Source organism: Cynocephalus volans, chromosome 16, assembly GCF_027409185.1.
Source record: "Cynocephalus volans isolate mCynVol1 chromosome 16, mCynVol1.pri, whole genome shotgun sequence".
Classification (NCBI taxonomy): domain Eukaryota; kingdom Metazoa; phylum Chordata; class Mammalia; order Dermoptera; family Cynocephalidae; genus Cynocephalus; species Cynocephalus volans.
The window spans coordinates 39,147,536-39,167,696 of record NC_084475.1 but is presented as its reverse complement, the minus strand read 5'-3'; the positions used below and the strand labels follow the sequence as shown (position 1 = coordinate 39,167,696).

The 20,161-nt window shown below is 38.0% G+C and overlaps 1 protein-coding gene across 1 annotated transcript in view; it reads left to right on the top strand.

Annotated features, from left to right (window-relative positions):
• The window catches only part of GDA (guanine deaminase), an 89,623-nt gene that overhangs the window by 30,099 nt on the left and 39,363 nt on the right, over positions 1-20,161 (top strand). Inside the window, exons 2-3 of the mRNA XM_063080711.1 lie at positions 10,770-10,858; positions 17,428-17,599. Of these exons, the coding sequence (XP_062936781.1) occupies positions 10,770-10,858; positions 17,428-17,599 (261 nt within the window). The remainder of the gene's footprint in view (positions 1-10,769; positions 10,859-17,427; positions 17,600-20,161) is intronic.

Below are 20,161 nucleotides of genomic sequence, written 5' to 3'. Positions count from 1 at the left end.
AGAGCTAGTAAATAGCAGAATCTTCATTCTTTGGTAAATCTAATGTGTTTCTATCACTCATACTATCTGAGGTGCGTACAGGCAAGAAAAAGGGAGGTTCTGCAGTATTTTTTTTCTGTTGATTTATTAGAATAGACCCATTTTATAATCCCCCTCCTATAGAGTCTGTATTAGTTTGCTAGGGCTGCTATAACAAAGTACCACAAACCCAGTGTTTTAACCAACAGAAACTTATTGACTCACAGTTCTGGAGGCTGAAAGTCTGAGACCAAGGTCTTGGCAGGGTTAGTTGCTTTAGAGGACCATGAAGGAAGGGTCCCTTTCAGGCTTTTCTACTTTGCTGGTAGGTGGCCATCTTTTCTCTGTGTCTCTTCACGTCGTCTCCCTCTATGTGTGTCTCTGTGTCCAAAAGGACACCAGTTATATTGAATTAGGGCTAACCCTAATGACCTCATTTTAACTTCCTCTGTAGAGACCTTATTTTTAAATAAGGTCACATTCTAAATTACTGGAGGGGAGGACTTCAACATATGAATTTTGCGGGGAGGGATACAATTTAACCCATAATAACTAGAAGGCAGATTTCAGGTTTTTAAAAAACAACCAAAGAAATAGGCTTTTGTGTATGCCTGCATTTTCTTATCAATATCTATGCATCTGATACAGTTTCTTGAGATACCCTTTGGGTCAGTTGATGTCACCTTTCACTTTTCAAAAAAGAGAGTGAGTGCTTTTCCTAAATTTATTCTCAGTTGTCCATTCGCTGAATTTAGTCTCTGAAGATGTCTTTTATGAGGCAGCTGCTGAAATTATTAGTTTGTCTGATGATTTCAGGATTCAAATGTGTTATTTAACTTTGGATCTGAGATCTGTGGTTAATTTCATTCAGTGTTTGGTGCTAATTTTGCATCCATCTAAGCAGCTTCTTTCTCCCACAGGTTGGTTAAGGCATCGAGGGATTTTGAATTTAGGAAACAAATAAATAGGGAGTAACAATTTGTATCTCAAAGGGAATCACAAACTATCAAGTGCATTCAAGTGTTTTTTAGCATATTTACCAACTGCTTAAAAGAACAAGGGACAGGGCTGGCCGGTTAGCTCAGTTGGTTAGGGTGTGTTGTTGTAACACCAAGTTCAAGGGTTTGGATCCCCATGGTGGCCAGCTGCCAAAAAACAAACAAGAAAATAAGGGACAGATTATGACCTCATTTTAAATCAGTGGCATTGGGGTGCTGTAAATGGTAGATCTGTGTCATCCTGTTTCCTCATGCCTCCACCCCTCCTGTGGTTTTTCTTCTTGGTCATTTGGGTGCCACAGATGACCAGATGATACAGATTTTGATGTTTTTAAAAAATAACATTTATTGTTTAAAGAGTTTGCTTTTGCTCATATATTTTTGTTATCTTTGTGCATTTTACTTGTTTTTTAAAAAGTGATTCTTTTTATTAAAACTCATTGGGTAGAAGAAAGAGTAGTTCTAATGTCTATGTAAGGTGTAATGGATAATGACACGATGACTGTTGGTTATTTTTGAAGTGTCTTGTATACCCTCCACATCCCATTTTTCCTTTCCCACCATTATTCTAAATTTTGTTTATTATGCACTTACATTTCTTTATACTTTATATATTTGTGTTTCTAAACTATATACTTTTAGTTTTGTAGTTAAAAATTTTTATTTTAAGTCATTGCAAAATTATAAGAAAGTTATAAAGAAAGTATAAATCTCATATAGCCCTCACCCAGATTCCCCAGTGATGATATTTTGTAAAATTTGCTCATCGTAATTCCCCACTCTCTCTAGATATGTGCAGACACACACACATTATTATATTTTTCTGAACTAACTGTAAATAAGTTATAGATGTGCTGTTGCAATCTAGATACTTCAATGTATACTTTCTAAAACCTAGGGACACTGTCTTATATAATCATGTGCAAGCATCTAAATCAGGAATTTAACATAGATATAATTCTACCACATAATCCATAGGCCATTTCAAACTTTACCTACTGGCCCAGTAATGTCCTTGATGTCTTTTTTTCCCCCCTCTGGTTCAGAATCCACTTAAGAATCACAAGTCCCATTTATTCATTGTATTTTTTTTTTGTTGCCTGCCTTCTGGAACAGATCCTTAGTCTTTCTTTGCCTTTCATGTACTGTTCAAGAATACAGAACAGTTTTTTGTTTTTCTTTTTCTTTTCAGAATGTTCTTTAACTTGGGTTTGTCTGATATTTCTTTACGATTGGACTGAGCTTTTGCATTTTTGACAGGAATAACATGGAAGTGACACTGTGTTCTTCTCAGTGCACCATCTCAGGAAGCATATGGTGTTCATGTGTCCCTTTGCTGGTGATGTTAACTTTGGTCACTTGGTTAAGGTGGAATTTGCCAGGTTTCTCCACTGTAAAGTTGTTGTTTTTCTTTGTGAAATAAATTTTGTGGGAAGATACTTTGATGATTTTATAAATATCCTGTTTCTTAACAAATCTTCACCTGCTCGTTTTAACATTCATTGATGGTTTTTGCATGAATCATTTATTATGGTGATGTTGCCAAATGCTCATTTTCTGATTCTATCATTTCTTCCACATGTATTAGTTGGTATTCTACTGTCAGGAAGAACTTGCCCTTCCCATTCATTCATTCATTCATTCATTCATTCATTCATTCATTCACATTTATTACCAATGTGGACTTGTGGATTCCCATTTTACTCAGTAAGTTTTAATCTGTCACTATTATTATTTATTTTGATGCTCACATTGGCCCAGATTTGGCCAGTGGGAGTTTATTCAAGGTGGCTCCTGTGTCCTTTTGACCACTCTCCAATTATATTTTTAGCACTTCCTTACATTTGGCACAAAATTATGCTTCAGATTCACCTTGTATTTTCTTTGCCCCGGCCCTAGAATGAGCCCTGGAGTCCCCTGGTATTTTCTAGGAGAGAATGGTATTTAGAAACCAAAATTTGAGCACCAGGAGTGCTGATTATAACTGGGTGTCATTGTTTCTAGGCCCTCTCAGCAAATAGAGTTAGGAAGTGTGCTTGTGTGTGTGTGCATGTGTGTATATGTATATATGTGTGTGTGTATACAAGGATACTTCAGAAAGTTCATGGAAAAATAGAATTAAAAGATAATATAAGTCTTTTCATGAATGTATTGAAATACCCTCATATATGTAAATATATACATAAATTTGTGTATATATTTCTTTATTGATCTATCCAAATTAAAAACCATGGGTTGACATGATTACCTTCAACTCAAATCCAATACCCCAGTTCTAGTGTCTTTCCCCTTTCCATATTGGTAACTCTTTTCTAAGAAAGCTTGTTCTCACTATTCACAATATATTTATGTATTTGCTTATTATTCCTGTGTATAATCAGTTTCCTGACCCTGGTGGCTGGCTCCTCAGCCACAGCTCTGCTCACTCCACCTGGCTTTTTGACTCTACAATTCTCTGGCCTCAGTTTCCCTGACCCTATTAGCCTTCTCAGTCTTGACTACTTCCTTAGCCTCTGCCGCCTCTGCATTCCTGGCTCCATCAGGCCCACCGGCCAGGGCTATATTAAGGGAAAAGAAGTGGGTACCAAGAAATGTTTTATAAAGAAAAAAGGAAGGGAAGGAGAGGCCTGTTTTATTTATTTTTGTATTTTTAAAAAATGTGTAGCATAGTGTTTAGTAGCCTTTAGCCTGCAGGCAGAATGTGATTCAAATTTGAGATTTACTACCTACCAGCTGTGTAATTTTGTGCAAGGTACTTAATGTTTCTGTGCCTTAGTATTCTTATCTGTAAAATGGGGCTAGTATATTAGTACCTCACAGGGTTACTGTGAGGTTTGTGATGAGGTTTAAACAGGTGAGTATGTGTGAAGTGTATTGGACAGTGTCTGGTACACAGTAAGTATGTGTAAGTCTTTTTATTACTATCAGACATCCCATCATTTTGGAATATGTGGCTTTATTTTTCTACTCAAAAGTTGTTAAATACCAATGACTCATTAGTGGTGTCTTCTGTAAGGATTAGGAGAATTCCTATAACTACTTTTTCCCCATAAAAATTATTTTTTATTCAGTTTTCACTGTCTATACCTTATACCACTTTGCAACACAGGCATTACACTTTGACTATTATAAATATTGATTCTTTTTATTTATCTTTTTAAAAAAAATATTTTATTTGTTTAGAGAAGTTTTAGGTTCACAACAAAATTGGGAGGAAGACAGAGGTTTTCCATATACTCTTTGCTTACACACATATCCCCACACATGCCTGGCCTCCTGTGTTATTAACATCTCCTACCAGAATGGAACATTTGTTGCACTTAATGAACGTATATCAGCACATCGTCATCACCAGAGTCCACAGTTTACATTAGGGTTCACTGTTGGTGTTGTACTTTCTGTGGTTTTGGCAAATATATGATGACATCTATCCTCCATTATAGTATCATACAGAGAATTTCTGCTGCCCTAAAAATCCTCTGTTCTGCCTGTTCATCTTTCCTCCCTCCAACGTCTGACAGCTACTGATATTTTTACTGTTCATAGTTTTGCCTTTTCCAGAATGTCATATAGTTGGAATCATACTGTATGTAGCGTTTTCAGACTGGCTTCTTTTACTTATTAACATGCATTTAAAGTTCCTCCATGTCTTTTCATGGTTTGACAGCTCATTTTTTTTTAGTACTGAACGATATTCCATTGTCTAGATGTACAGTAGTTTATTTATCCAGTCACCTACTGAAGGACATCTGGGTAAACTTTGTCTATCAAGAAGTGTTTATTTTCTGCAGCAAAATAGGGCTTTGTATGCAACTAGAATCCGTTTTCTTTCAAGGGCATTTGACAGGCTCTAAGGCTAAGAGAACAGTTGAAAAAAAAGTTATTACCAATTGAAAACCAATCGCAACTAAAGATAAAAATGCTGGTGTGAGCCACTGGGATGGTTTTCAAGTTATATAATTTTAATTTACATGCATCAGAGGCTGGCAACTATAGCCTACAGATCAAATCCAGCCCACTGCCTGATTTTACATGGACTGTGAGGTAAGCATGGTTTTTAAATGTTTGAAAAATAGTTTTAAAAAAGAGAAAAGAGAGAAAGAGAAAAAAGAATATTGTAACAAGTGAAAATTAGGTAAAATGCAAATTTCAGTTTTTATTAATAGTTTTATTGGAATATAGCCATACCCATTTGTTTAAATATCGTGTATGTCTGCTTTTGCACTAAATGGCAGACTTAAGTAGTACAAGAGACAATATGGCCTGCAAAGCCAAAAATATTTACTATCTGGCCCCTTTGAGAAGCTTTGCTGACCCTTGGTTTATACTATTACAGAGGCATTCACAGAGGTCTGGAAGAATCACTGGGAAAATAGGTCTGGTCCAGCAGATACTCCTGGCTTGTCCTGTCCCTTGGGCAATTCACATAACCAGGTCTGTTTCCTTATGTATAAAATGAGAGTGTTGGGCAACTCACTTCATCTTTCTTTTCTATCTATCTGTTTGAAGTGAATTGAGCTAATATGGGAATTTTTATCTCTGTCCAAAAGCATCAGAAGTCTTTGAGACCTCATGTATTTGTCCAATTTTATCTTTTATCACAGTGCCTTAAGAGGTGGGTTTTGTGTAATGGGTTGCGATACGTTACCTTATTTTGTTGGATAGTCAAGCTATTTTACAATGGCTTGAAGAGCAGTTTACTCTGTTCCATAGCAACAAGCCTCTTGCCCAAATTTACCATCTGGTGTTTGAAGCCTCTGTCTTCCAGAGATTTGTTTCATTAGCTGACCGTCATTACTCATCTGCTTTTGGCTTAGTGTTCCTGACATTCTTGTCTTTGCTCATCCTAAATAATCCATTTCAAGTGGAAAGCACTTGGAGTTGTTTAGTTAACAGAAGGGACTCAATTTCCTTATGTGGAAAACAAGGAGGTCGGATGAGAAGATCTCTGCCAGCTGAAACCACCTATGATTTTATGATTTTATGGAACGTGGTTTTTTATGATTTATGTATGTGCTTGACAGTCCACGTAGGCTGTGGCCTGTGAAGAAGAAAGCCTGGGGACCATAGTAGGCACTCGCTAGATGGCGAATGAGTGAACAGGTGAGTGAATGTCTGCATAAGCCCTGGAAACCTTCAGATGGGAAAGCCATTGCCCCAGGAAGAAAACATCAAAGTTTCGTAATTTCCCACATTTGCTTTCCAAAATCTTTTTAGAGATGACCTAAACATAAATCTCAAGGCTGAACTATGATCTACAAGCCCTGGCTACCTCCTTAGTCTGATTTCCTACCCCTCTTTCTCCCTGTCCTTCTACTTGTATCTATCCCCATGGGCTTCTCTGATGTTTCAATACATGCCTCCCACATTCCCACCTCAGGGGCCTCTGCCTGGAATGATCTTCCCTGAATATTCAAGTGGTTCACTTGCTCCCTTCATGCAAATCTGTGCTTGAACATCATCTCTCAGAGAAACATCATGCCCCACATTTTAGTCCATCCATTTACCTCCCTTCATCTTTTATCATAGCACTCACTACCATATGCAGTGCATCTTATATTCATCGATCGATTTACTGTTCTCAGTCCCTGGAAATAATGCTGCTCACAGAGGGGGAACTCAGGAAGCATTTTCTGAGTGAATATGTGAAGAAGAGCAAGAAAAAACATCTATTAAGTATTTGATTAGTGAATTAAAGTTCTCCCCATACCGGTGCTCCGATGTTACTTACAGTACATTCCTGTTTATATCTCGTTGCTTTTTGCCTTGGTGCCTCTGCTGCTATTATTATTTACCCCTCCTCTTTCACCCAACTCTGGATATTTATTGCTAGGTACCAAATCCCACCTATTCTTGTCCAAGTTCAGTCTGTTCTTTGAAACCTTCACTGACCATGCCCACCATCTGTCTATCTGGACCAGTGGGGGCCACTGTACTCCCTCATCTTCCCCTCCCCCACCTGATCCGTAATCTGCCTCTGCATGTCTTAACTCCCCAATTATAAACTCCACGAGCACAGACTATACTTATATATTATTTTTCATTTTTTTACATTTTTATATACATTTTAAATGAAATTAGCATTCTTGTTTTGGCTGGAATAAGACATTTATTATCAACAATTTTCAATCTAAAATGGTGAAAAGATGGAAGCAGAATCACTCCCAACTTCTTCCATAAACAGATAACCACCATCAATGTTTAGACACGTCGTCCCTTCAACCCACGCACACGTGTGAGCACACACACGTACACGCACACACCATACTCTTACCAAAAATGTGATCATACGATACACATTATCTAGTAACCTGCATTTAAAAAAAAATCTTACTATTGAATCAAGGATAATTTTCCATTCAGTAAATATGTCTTCACTGTCACTTTTAATCACTGCATTGTTTAGTTGTAGTTAACCAGTTCCTTTTGGCCTAACTTCAAGATTATTTGTAATTGTTCACTATTGCCTGTGGGTGACGTACACTTTGCGGGTAGGTGGAATGAGAGATTTGAAGAGAGCATAGATTCAAAATTATCATTGTGAACAGCTGTAACATAAATTGACTGGAGAAGCACTCTTTATGCTTTTTTACTAATGTTCCCCCGAAACAATTTTGAAAACTTTACAAGCTTTTGTACTTTTAAAAGTTGATATGTATAGTTTTTATTAAATTTAAATATATATAAAGCTCACAATTTCTGGCAAATTTTAAATATGTACATGTTAAAGTTAAGCTGTGACATTATTTTTAAAAATGTTTTTGATGGAATTAAAATATATTTGATATCCACTTAACCTATTTTTTAAAAATCGTGAACTTGTTTTTCAATGACCTGAAGTGCTGTGTAGTCCCCTTTTCTTCGAGTTACTAATTCTATTCTACTTTCCCTACAGAATTTTTACTAATGCAGTGTATTTTTACTCTTGAAAGCCTTTTTTGATCAACCATTGCAATAAAATTTGTGTGTGTGAATTTAAACACTTACAATTTCCTGAAAATATAAGGAAATTTAAAAATGAGTATTATGAGCAAGTGTTACTTATTGGTAGAATGTCCATGTCCAAGAGGGAAAGATTCAGAGCAGATGTCAAAGACAGGAGGGAGTCTGCTGCTTATGGAGGAGCATTAACGAGAGGCCACAGTGAAGGGTTTTGGTAGGCAGGGAGTGAATGGTAGGGGCTTGTTCGGGGGCAAGGATGTGCAGAGGTTTAAGAAGGTAATAATACAAATCAAGATCCCTGTGTGCAATGCTTTAGCCCTCAGATATGTACAAGTAATTATGTTTCAAATAAATATTTATTCTAAGAAAAAATATCCCAGGTGTGTGTGTGGGGAGCAGGTGAATTCTAGTTTGGGTGTTGACTGAAGGAAATAGAAAGGATAGATGGATTATTCCAGCAGTCTTTGAAGAGTTGGGCCCTTGCCTACTTACTAAACGTCTGCTATAAGTTGGTAATATTTGCTCAGAGTAATGGGGGCTTGCTTACATGCTACAGACATGCAGACTTATTATTTTAATATATTTTTGCTTTTTATTGCTAGTATATTATTGGTATTATTTTTTACATCTATATTATGAAATAACAAATAGCATTGGCTTTTTGCATATCTGTGCTTATGTATATGTCTGTTCTTTATTGGGTTTTAGTAGGAGGATTATGCTAGCTTTGTAGAAATAGAGAAATTTACATTCTCCTCCGTACTCTGGAGCCCTTTACCTAGCATAGAATTTCATATCTTAGCTGTGAAATTTTCTGAACTTGTGCCATCTGACGTGGCAGCCACTAGCCACATGTGCTTGTTGAACACCTGAGATGTGACTAGTGTGACTGAAGGACTGAATTTTTAAATTTTGCACTTAATTTGATTTTCATTAAATTTATTTAAATTTACATTTAAAAATTAATACTCCTTTCAGTTTTGGAAAACTTGTGTGTTTGGAACAACGTGGGTGTGCGAATTTATTTTTTGTAAATATCTATAATCTAAATATACAGATGAAGTATTTGGGATGAAAATTTAGCAACCGGATCAAAGTGTACTTCACATGCAAAATACAATTTTGAAGACTGAGTACCAAAAAAATTAAATTAATAATTTTAATATGGATTTCACATTGAAATGGTGATCTTTTATATGTGTTGTGTTAAATAAAGCATTACTAAAATTAATTTTACCTGTTCCTTTTTAGAGTTTTAGTGTTGCTGTTAGAAAATTTAAAATTACACATGCAGCTCGCATTTGTGACGAGCAGTATGTTTCTATTACACGGCGCTGTCCTGAACCACAAGCTTTCCCAAAGAATTAGTAAAATGCCCTCAGTTTCTTCTAGAGTTACTGATTCATTAAGTTTTTCTATTTCTTCATGATAAAATATGATCACATGTTTTCCTCAAAAACCATTTACTTCAAATGTATTTTCAAATGTGTGAATATAGTGCTTTACAGATATTTATTGTCTTTACTAATTTATTTATGGAGTTTATCGTAAATCAGCTTGAGATATATTGATAAATTCTGTTTTTGCATCTGCTTTCAGGTTCATTGATTCTAATCTATTTTTAGAATCATCAAATTACTTTTTCTTAATTGTAGGAATGATACTTTTATTTTCTCATCTCATCAAAATCTTAATTCTTTTTACAAAAAGGGTATCTCAATGAATAAAGAAGTCGATATTTATTTTCTTTTCAGTTCTACAAACAAATTATTTTTCCTGAGGTATATTGCTTTGCTTCAAATTAATTGGGTGCATTTTTATCTACCAGATTTTTTCTAATATTTCATGTTCCATGAAACATTTTCCATCAAAATATTGCATTTAAAAATAAAACAGGATATTTTCTGCATATAAATTTTATTCTTTCCTGTCCTTGCTTTACAACCATTTTTTACAGAGAAAGCAGTATCACACTCTACTTGAAATGAATCAACAATAGGTATAATTTATCTAGTATTTAACATCTTCCAGAGATGTGCTAACTTCTTCACCAGAACTGTCATATTTAGTCCTCACAGTAGCTCTGTGAAGTATGTACTGGTGTTACCCACCATTTGCAGATGGGGCAACCAGACCAAGAAAGTTCAAGAGACCTATCCATGGTTGCGCAGCTGTTTTGACCTGGGCTTCAGGCCTCACAAGCCTGACTTGAGAGCTCACTCTCTCATCTACCTCCCTATAGTGCCTCTTACACATGGTACCAGGAAAGTATAGCAGATCTCTTCACAGCAGATGTCTAGCATCAGAGCATCAACATAGTTCATGCTAAGACTCAATTGTCAGGCAGTTCTTACGTGTATTATATTTAATGTTAATAAATTGCCCCATGATATCACTACTAATGCACTTGAGTTTCCCATAACAGCCTGTGAGAAATCTTTTATTCATCCAATATATTTTCTATCAACAATTGTTTCCTTTAATCATTCCTCTAATCCTCAGGGATGAGGGAGAAATAGATGCCCATCAGCCATTTTTAATACCTTGTGTCTTCAAGTGAGAATTTTCGAAGTCTTGCTTCTGTCTTCTACGTGGCAGAGCAGGAGAAATTCCACACAGTTTGCTTCTTGAGATGACTCAAAGCAAACCCTGTCTTTTTTGCCTCTAAACTCAGTCCCATTTGGTATCAAATACCTTTTAAAATTAACTCAGGTATACAGGCTAGTCTCTTTTAAAAAGATTTAGAGATTTAATAACAGCAAATGACTATGGTTCATTCATGTGCAATTCTTTTCTTGCTTTCTTTTAAAGATAATGTTTTTAGAAGAAGCATCTCAGCAAGAAAAACTGGCCAAACAGTGGTGCTTCAAGCCGTGCGAAGTGAGAGAGCTGAGCCACCAGTAAGTCACTGCCAACCTCTTCCCTTTCGCTGGGTGCAAATGACAGACAGAGAGACTTTTTAAACAATTGATTGATTTAAAGTTTTAATTGATTTTTAAATTAGTTCATTATTTTAAAGGGGGAGGTGGGACAAGAAGCTAAAGAATGGGAACTTTGAGAAGTAGAGGCTGCCATCGTTCATTTCTTTAGCAAATATTTGTGCGCCTACTATGTGCAGGACTAGGATCTGGAGGTGAAAAAGATCTTCAGAGTCCTGTCCTCATAGGGTTACAGCCCATGGAGACACAGACAGTAAGCAGATCCATGGGCATGACAGGGGTAGATTGTGATGTCTTCTATAAAGGAAGGAAAGGGGGGTGGGGAGGGGTAGGATAAACCATCGGGGAGTGGGGAGGGAAGAGAATTTGGGGAGCAATTATGCTGACAGCGTGGTTAGGGAACACCCATGTCCTGAGGTACATTTGAGCTGTGATTTTATATGGAACTGCTTTTAGCGGTCTTTAATATTTATATAAAACATGTTTCCTGTGATTGGCTCACGGTCTTCATAGCCTGGTTGATTTGTTTTATAGGTATGGTAATACTTTTTTTAAGCTCAAATATTTTATTTTGTTTCAGCCAACTAAGTTCCAAGGTCAATAAAAGTGGGACCATTTTTATTCTGAAAGCACTTTCATAACTTGGGAATTGACCTTAGGGCAATGTAGGCAGAGAGCCATTGAACAACTAGGAATTAGAAGACATGGTTTGAATCCTCACAAAACAGCTTTGTAGCTGTTAGATGTAAAGCAAGCCACTTTCCTTCTTTGAGCTCATCTCTGCTATTAAGGTTGTCTCTGGTCACAGTCCAGAGAGACAGGGTGACTGTAACGTTTTGAGGTCCTTGCAGAAATAGTCACATCTCCTACCTCCTTCCCTCTCCTGCTGCCTTGCTACAGGCTTGGAAGTATGTGGGCAATGGGCGTGAAAATTAATACAGTAACTTCTGGTGTTACTGTCTCCTTCCTCGTGCTAGATTTTCCTAAGAATCCACTTTGAGGAACAGCTGACATTTTTAGCCACCTGCTTTGTGCCTTTATGTTGGGGGATTACAAGAATGCTTGGAAGTCAGGGGATGGAGGTTGGGAGGAGAGGAGGGGGTGGGGGAAGGGGATGGGTGATGGGGAGAGGGACTGAGCATATCTGTGGGTCTTTGCATCCTTTTGTCCCTCTTTATGAGGCTAATTTTGGAGTTAAATCCGTCAACAACAGACTCTGGAATCCTTGTAAGCACTGCACCCAGAGAAGTGGTAAAGTAAGACATAATTTAAATTTTAGTGCAAGATGAAAGTCTTTGAAGAAAAATCATATTTAAAATGCAAAATAACTCATTATCAAATCTACAAGTTATGTGCAGTTGAATTTCTTTAAGTCATGTTTCAAATACCATAGAAGATGATGTGTCTGACAGTCTTTTTAATAGACTTGTCCAATACCCAGTGTATCTACAGGCATATCTCCGCACAATGTGGATTTTTAAAAAAGGAAAATTATGACTGGAGTAGTGTGGGCAGTGCTGTGGTAGGAGTGGATCACTTAGAAGCCATGGACCCTAGACAGGTTTGCAGAGCCAGGATAAGGGTGTGGGAAGTGAGGCACTGACTATGGGCACAACATTTAAAGGTGGCAGATAGGGCAAAAAACTCAGTAATCAAGATAAATAACACTTTATTGCAATATTTAAAAAATTAAGGCAAAAATCTATAATGAACAAAATACCAAATTTTAAATAAAGACAGACTGTTGTTTGTTTTACAGCCCTGCATTTTTTCTGCAATAGAATAGTTCTTTTCAAACAGCGTGGGGTTCCCAGGCCCATGGAGCCACCATATCCCGGGCAGAGCAGGTTGATGAGGGTGACGATGCTGTGCGAACAGATTGGACCACACAGGCCTTTAAGTCGTGCGTTTTGATTGTAGAGCCTTTAGTAATGTTTTCCACTTGATTAAAAGATGGGTGGATGTTCTGATGAGTGTACATGGGGTGTTATTATTCTTTCTCCTTAGGTTATGATATGGCTTGGCCACCACTGCAGGTTTGGAATATGAAGTTGATGGTGCGTTTTGATTGTAGAGCCTTTAGTAATGTTTTCCACTTGATTAAAAGATGGGTGGATGTTCTGATGAGTGTACATGGGGTGTTATTATTCTTTCTCCTTAGGTTATGATATGGCTTGGCCACCACTGCAGGTTTGGAATATGAAGTTGATGGTGCGTTTTGATTGTAGAGCCTTTAGTAATGTTTTCCACTTGATTAAAAGATGGGTGGATGTTCTGATGAGTGTACATGGGGTGTTATTATTCTTTCTCCTTAGGTTATGATATGGCTTGGCCACCACTGCAGGTTTGGAATATGAAGTTGATGGTTTTTATCTGGGCAAGTTGAGATTTTCTAAGGGAATTATTATGGTGATTAAGTAAAGTGGAAAGAGGAAAGCTGAAAACAGAGGGAGAATGGAGAGCTTTTTCACCTGCTGCTGCTGCAGCCTCTAGACCTCTTCTCTGCTTTGCCTGTGGCTTGGCTTTTGACAGCTATGATTTAGCTCTTAAGTGATGTCGTAAGTGGAGAACTGAGTTCTAATCCTGGCTGGGCCACCAACAAATTGCAAGTCTGAAAATGAGCCTGCCATTTCCAAGCTTCCTTTTGCTCTCTCTGTAAAAGCAGAGAGAGCAGGTGGGCTCTGTGATCTCTATTTTCATGTGCAGCTATCACATTCCATGGTTCTGCAATAAATCTGTAATAAATCCTTGGCTATAACCTCAGTTATGTCAATGTTTCTATTAATAAGCATTGCACAATGCTTCATATTTCCCGAAAAGGATCATAGCTTTTCTGGGTGAAAGTCACACTTCCAATGCAATAAGTCCCTGTTCTTCTGCTGCCTTTGAAGACTTTGTACCCCGAGTCATCTTCACTCTTCCATCTCTGCTACCTGATGAACATGTTTGGGTTTTCCCTACTGAAAAACAAAAAATGACTTGCCCTTTTCCGTATCCTGACTTTCACTACCAAATATTTTTAAAGGGAACAGCTCAGTGCATTCTCTGACACCCATTGCTCATATTCCTTACTCTCTCCTCAGCACCTAGGACGGTGACTACAACACACTCAAGACTTTGTAAGCAGTTTTTAAGTGAAGAACTAAATCCCTCTGAAATCGGTGTCCCCCAATCATTGCACTGGGGTCTCAGGGCCCTTCCTGAGCATCCTTAACTGGCACAGTTTTTGCACTGGTCACTGCTCTGCCCCTTCTTGAAACTCTCCCTTCATTGCTGTCCTTGACACCTCTCTGTCCTGGGTTCCCTGCATCCTCCTGACAACAACTCTGCCGAGACTGATCATGACCTCTTTTCCTCCATCTTACTCCTTAAGTGGAGGGCGCTGCTCAAGATTCAGTTCTGTTCTTTCTTCCACAGAACTCTCTGGCACCACCAACTTTTCTAGGGTTACCTACTTAGAGAAAACTCTCAGATCTGAATCCCATCATTAACTCTTGCATGCATGACCTCTTTTTTTTTTTTTTGCTGTCCTTTCTTTTTGAAATTTTATATATTTATTTTTTAAAATTTAATTTATCAGTGTATGATGTAGTTGATTTTTGTGTCCCTTTACCAGTTCCTCTTTCCCCCTTCCCTCTTCCCCCTCCCCCTTGCATGACCTCTTATCCCACATCTCCAATTACTTCTTGGACACCTGGAGGTTCACTTTGACACTGGGCTTAGTATGACACCATCCCTCCCAATGGACTTTCCTTCTGAATTCTTTGTACTTTGTGTCATAATGTTCAGCCTGATCAAAAACTTACTCTTTTTAACTCGTTCTTCCCCTTTGCTTCCTAGAGCTAATAAAAGATCAAGTTCTTTTACTTATATTCATCCTTTCCCTCTCTGTCCCCATCTCCATGATCTTTATTCAGACACCTCACACGTGGGAGATTGCAGGAGTCTCCCAACACATGCATGCCACCACCAGATTCATCATCTTAAATCTGAGTTCATTATGTCACAACCTGCCAAGGAAAATAAAGAACAGTAAAGCAAATATCCTCATGATCCCCTCCCTCTTGGCTACAGAATAACAAATACATGTTAATTCACTAAATTGAGCATTCAAGACCCTTTACAAAAGAACTTTCTGTAGTTTTTTTAGGAAAATGTTTTATATAGTGAAATGCATCAGTCTTACATACATCATTTGATTAAGTTTTGACAAAATATATATACCCATGTAACCAGTACTCATCAAGATACTCTCTGTGTCTGTTTACTTTCATTCAACATAAGTTTTTTGAAATGTATTCATATTGCTGTGTTTATCAGTAGTTCATCTTTTAAAATTGCTGAATAGTACTATATGCACCCATATGTCAGTTTGTCTGTCCGTTTTCCTGTGGTGGATATTTAGATGGTTTCCAGTTTGAGGCTCATGTGAATGAAGCTCCTGTCACCATTCTTGCATATCCTTTCTGTATATTTTTGTTTTATTTTGCTTGGGTAAGTGAATGTCGAGGAATGAAATTGCTAAGACCCACGTGCTCACACTCACCCCTAATCTCCTCAGCTAGTTCATAGCCTTTGAGGATGAGAAGATACCTTCTCTCTCTTTGGACTCCCCACAAGGCTTAGCGGAGTTTCTTATACATCGTAGATACTTGGGAAATATGATTTGATTGAACAATCCAGTGGCACGCAGAAGTCACACTGCCATTCCATTTAATGGTGGTGGGCAAAGCAAAAGCCCCAGGGACTGCTGCATCCTGGAGAGGTCAGTGACCAGCCCCCGAGAGACGTCCCCATTCTATCGTCCTCCGTGTGCTCCTCACGTAGGCCCACTTAGTGCTGCCTTCTCACCACACTTACAAGTTGTCACTAATTCTTCATTTCCATAGTGAATTAACAGTCCTGTCACATGGAGCATAGTGACCAAGAGCACTGAGCCTACAAACTGCCTGCGTGTGAATCTCAGCTCCAAAGCTGATGAGTTAATGATTACTTTTGTCCAAGCTACTTAAATTTCCTGAGTTTAGCTCACATACCCTTATATAAATGAGGGTAGCAATACTCTCATGCTTCGTAAGTTTTTTGGGAGCGTTACATCATGGTCATCACTGACATTTATTGATGCTTTCCTTTACCTAGGCACGCTAACTCAATCCTCACAAGAGCCCTATGATGCTACTACTATCTCCATTTTGCATAAGGGGAAACTGAGTCACAGAGAGGTTAAATAACATGCTGAATATCCCACTGCCAGTTTATGTTGGGGCCTGACTTCAAATCCAGGCAGTCTGAGTCCAGACTGTTTACACTTAACCCCTACACTAAACTGCCTCATGCATGTAGAGTGCTGTGCCTAGTGGCTGGTACATGGACATATTTGGTAAACGTTAGCTGCTGTCACCATCATCATCATCATCACCACCACCACTCCTAAGATAAAGCATTTAGGGCTACTTATGACTTCATTTGTCTTACATTTAGGTGGCATGTATATGTTTGATTTGGTAGCATAAAGAATTCTTTGTGATGTCAAGTTTTGAGTTCCTTATGTGATTTAATATTTACGCGGGGTGGTAGTGGTGGTAGTGCATACCATCTTTTAGCAAATATATGTTTGGATGAGGTTAGGCAATAGTAATTAGTGAACTGGATTAGCTCTAGAAAAGTTTTAAGTGTCTGTCAGCATCGGGCTGCTTCAGTTCTGTGGGTAGTGCCTCTAAAAACTTTAAAAACATGTTTCTAGGACTTTCTATTATAAGAATTAATAAAATATGCATATTAACTGGTGGATCAGGGTAGCAGCAGGAGTGATCAGAGCATCCTGAGAATGGTTGTCATAGCATTGCAACTTCCTCTTCACCTGACCACTTACACCACTGCCCGTTCATGCTCCTGTCTCCTAGGTCGCCTGTCCCTAACCAGCCTGTCTCTATCCAGTTTGTCCTTGCTGCTTCTATTCCAGAACTCAGCCCAACATCCCACAGGAAAGACCTAGATTTCTGTAGTTAGCCAAGATCAAGCTGACCACTGAGTCCAGAATTGTAGCCACTCTCTTTTTCTTCTTCAGTCACCCGCAGTGACCTGTGTATGCCTTCTTCAGCACAGCTCTAGAAGTTTTGAGGACCTCTTTTCCCACTTTTGCTGTCTGTCCTACGATCCTAGGTTCCCTCCTTTCTGGAGCTATGACTGCTTTGCTTCCGCTCAGTGCTGTGTTTTTTCCTCCCTCATCATTCTTGCTTACCCCTACACCACCATTCCCACTTAGGAGCTGCATCTCTCCTAGAAGAGCTTCATTTTTATTTCCTGACCACCAAATAACAGGCGACTTTACAGTTGTCTGATTGCATCAGCTATAAATCATTTTTATTTCCTGACCTCTAAATAATAGGAGAATTTACAGTTGTCTGATTACATCAGCTGTAAACCTGTGTGGGGTAAACAATTAAGTCATTGCTGAGAAAAATATGATTTAAAGATATGGAAAATAACGAAAGATTATTAAATATTCTTCCTCTTATCTCCATTTCCAGTGAGTTCTTCATGCCTGGGCTGGTTGATACACACATCCATGCCCCTCAGTACTACTTTGCTGGAAGTAACGTAGACCTGCCACTTTTGGAGTGGCTCACCAAGTACACATTTCCGACAGAACAAAGATTCCAGAGCATTGACTTTGCTGAAGAAGTGTATACCAGAGTTGTCGTAAGTATCTTGTGTGTGAGTATTGATTGTCGTATCATGTTGGATCATTTATAGAAACATTCTTTTCTTGGGGCAGATTGAAATTATGAAGCACAGACAGCTAAGGCTAGAATGGACCGTAGAGATTTTAAGTTCTTTTACAGACCAGTGAATTTGTGACCACCTTACTGACACAGCTAGTCAGTGACGAAGAGAGAACGTGAATCCGGGTCCCCGAATCCCCACTCTGGTGGGCTCCACATTACTCTCTGTGTTTTACTTCTTGTGCTTTGCTTTACCAAATTTGGGTTTAATGCATATGTGTTCCCCTACTCTCCTGCCAATCCATAATGCTGTTCTGAGGACCATATGGAATAGCTGTGTGACCTTTGGAGAGTTGTGTGACTCACTTTTCCCATCTGTAAAAAATAGAGATAATGATAGCTACTTCATAGGATTGTTATGAGAAGTAAGCGAGTTAATATTTGTGAGATTCTGAAAATAGTATGTGGCACATGATAAGATCTCTATGTGTTTGCTTTTAAAAAAAAATCCCAGGAAATTTAAAATTAAAATTTAAAATTATGGTTAGAAGGATATCCTGTTATTTTCCTAGCTTTGCAAGGAGGGAAAATCAGATGGTCCCATAATGCTAGGCACTTGGGAATGTGACTTGAGCATTAGCACCACCCGTGGGAACTCTGTGGTGAGTTCAGTCATTGGCTGTAGTGTGTGCCAAGTATATATTGAAGGATCCGAAAATGTCCTTCCTTCTCTTTCAAGAAAACCAGTTCCGTTCTTTCTATTCCAACCCTATGCCCAGAACCAGAATCCGACCGGCAACCAGAAATAGTTTCTGCAGTTGAGAAGTTAAACTTCCAGATGCCTTTGTATCTGACCACTGTCTCCTGTCATTCAGCACTCTTGGTCTGAACACACCTGGATTTTTGTTGGACCCACTGATGATTTTTCTCCTAATGTGTTGACTGTGTGGTGTTGACAGTATTACAAGCCTTCCACAGTGACTGACCTAGCCATCCTGCCAGTTTCCCTGGTCTTGCCTTATTCCAGCTTTCAAGAGTAAAAGCAAGTGCTAACATTTATATACTTGTCTTGCTTAATTATAAATGCATTGTAATTGTGGATCTTACATATTTAGCATGCCTCCACATGATACCAGAAAAACTAAGAAGGACTAAAGCTGTGTATGAAGTTGTGGGTGCATTGTGTTAATGACTTGTGTTAACCACACCAAATCTTTATTCTCAAAATTTATTTATACCTAGCATTGTTCTAAAAAGGGTTTAGTTTAAAATTGCATGGTATACAACAAAAGAAAATGAGTCATGAAATCACAGCAAACAAAACAAAGGGGGAGGAAAAAATAAAATAAAACCAAGAATTTAATGTGTACCATGGGGGTTCATGCACTTTTTGGAATTTGCCATATATTTGGCCTTAAATTTCTAGTACCAGATCCAGAGAGGGAAATCAGTTACGAAATTTACACTGTGTATATGATTAACAGACAGAAATATTTGTTAAAGTAAAGCATATCTATTCTTCATACTGAAACTTAAGAAAATTAATCCCAATGTCCCTTAATGTGGATAGATGCTATGTTGTCAAAATATATATTGTAAAGATATTATAGTATCAAAAAATCCAGATAGATCAGACTATTATATTTAGAGAGAGAGTATCAGGGATTATATAACCTTCAAGCAATACTCTATAAATATTATTTATTATATCACAGATTTGTTTAAGTATCTGATGTCAGTGAATACAAAATAAGTTTTATTCCTGACAAGTATTTGCAGTGCATACTTCCTGTGTTTCTGATGATAAGCAGGCCCACATGCTTTAACTGTTGGATAAGCTGAGGGTATGGTTGACATCTGTTTAAGAAAGTTGAGGTTTTCTAACCGGAACCTGTCCTCAGGCTAAAAGTTTCCTGTGATGATGCAAAGCAGTGTGAAGGAACTAACTATAAATAGGAAAGAGTTTTTTTGTTTTTGATTTTCTCCTTCAGAAAACAGTTGGAGATCCAGTTCAACAAATTTGTTCCATAGATCATGGCAGTGATAATTTAATCTGCAAATGACTTAAAGTATATAGTAGCAACCATCTCCTAAAATTATTAAGAAAAAAATCCCAGTTGCAAACTGTATGAGAGACTGGAAGGAACTGAAAAGACTAGAAAGCTCAAGAATCTGCCTAAATTATAGTTAAGGGCCAGGAGAGTAAGATACTTGGTGAATGTGCCCAGACAAACTAGTTGCAAATATTCTCTTGGGTATTATTCATAGAATGATTGTGCTTACTCTATAGGGGATGAATAAGGAGGAATCCAGTTAATTCTAAAGACGTATCAAGTCATTAAGTACAAGATGAGAAGAGGATCAGACCACTTCCCCCATCCCTCCACTCCTGCAATTTTCGCTCACCGGAAATGATCTAATGTGTTAAAAGGCCATTGCTACTGGCCTTGAAGCTCATGGTCATTGTAAGTTTGGAATTTACTTTGAGCTCATGAAGCTTCATCTCAAAACTCTTTTTGTCAAGAATTGGAGATTGAAA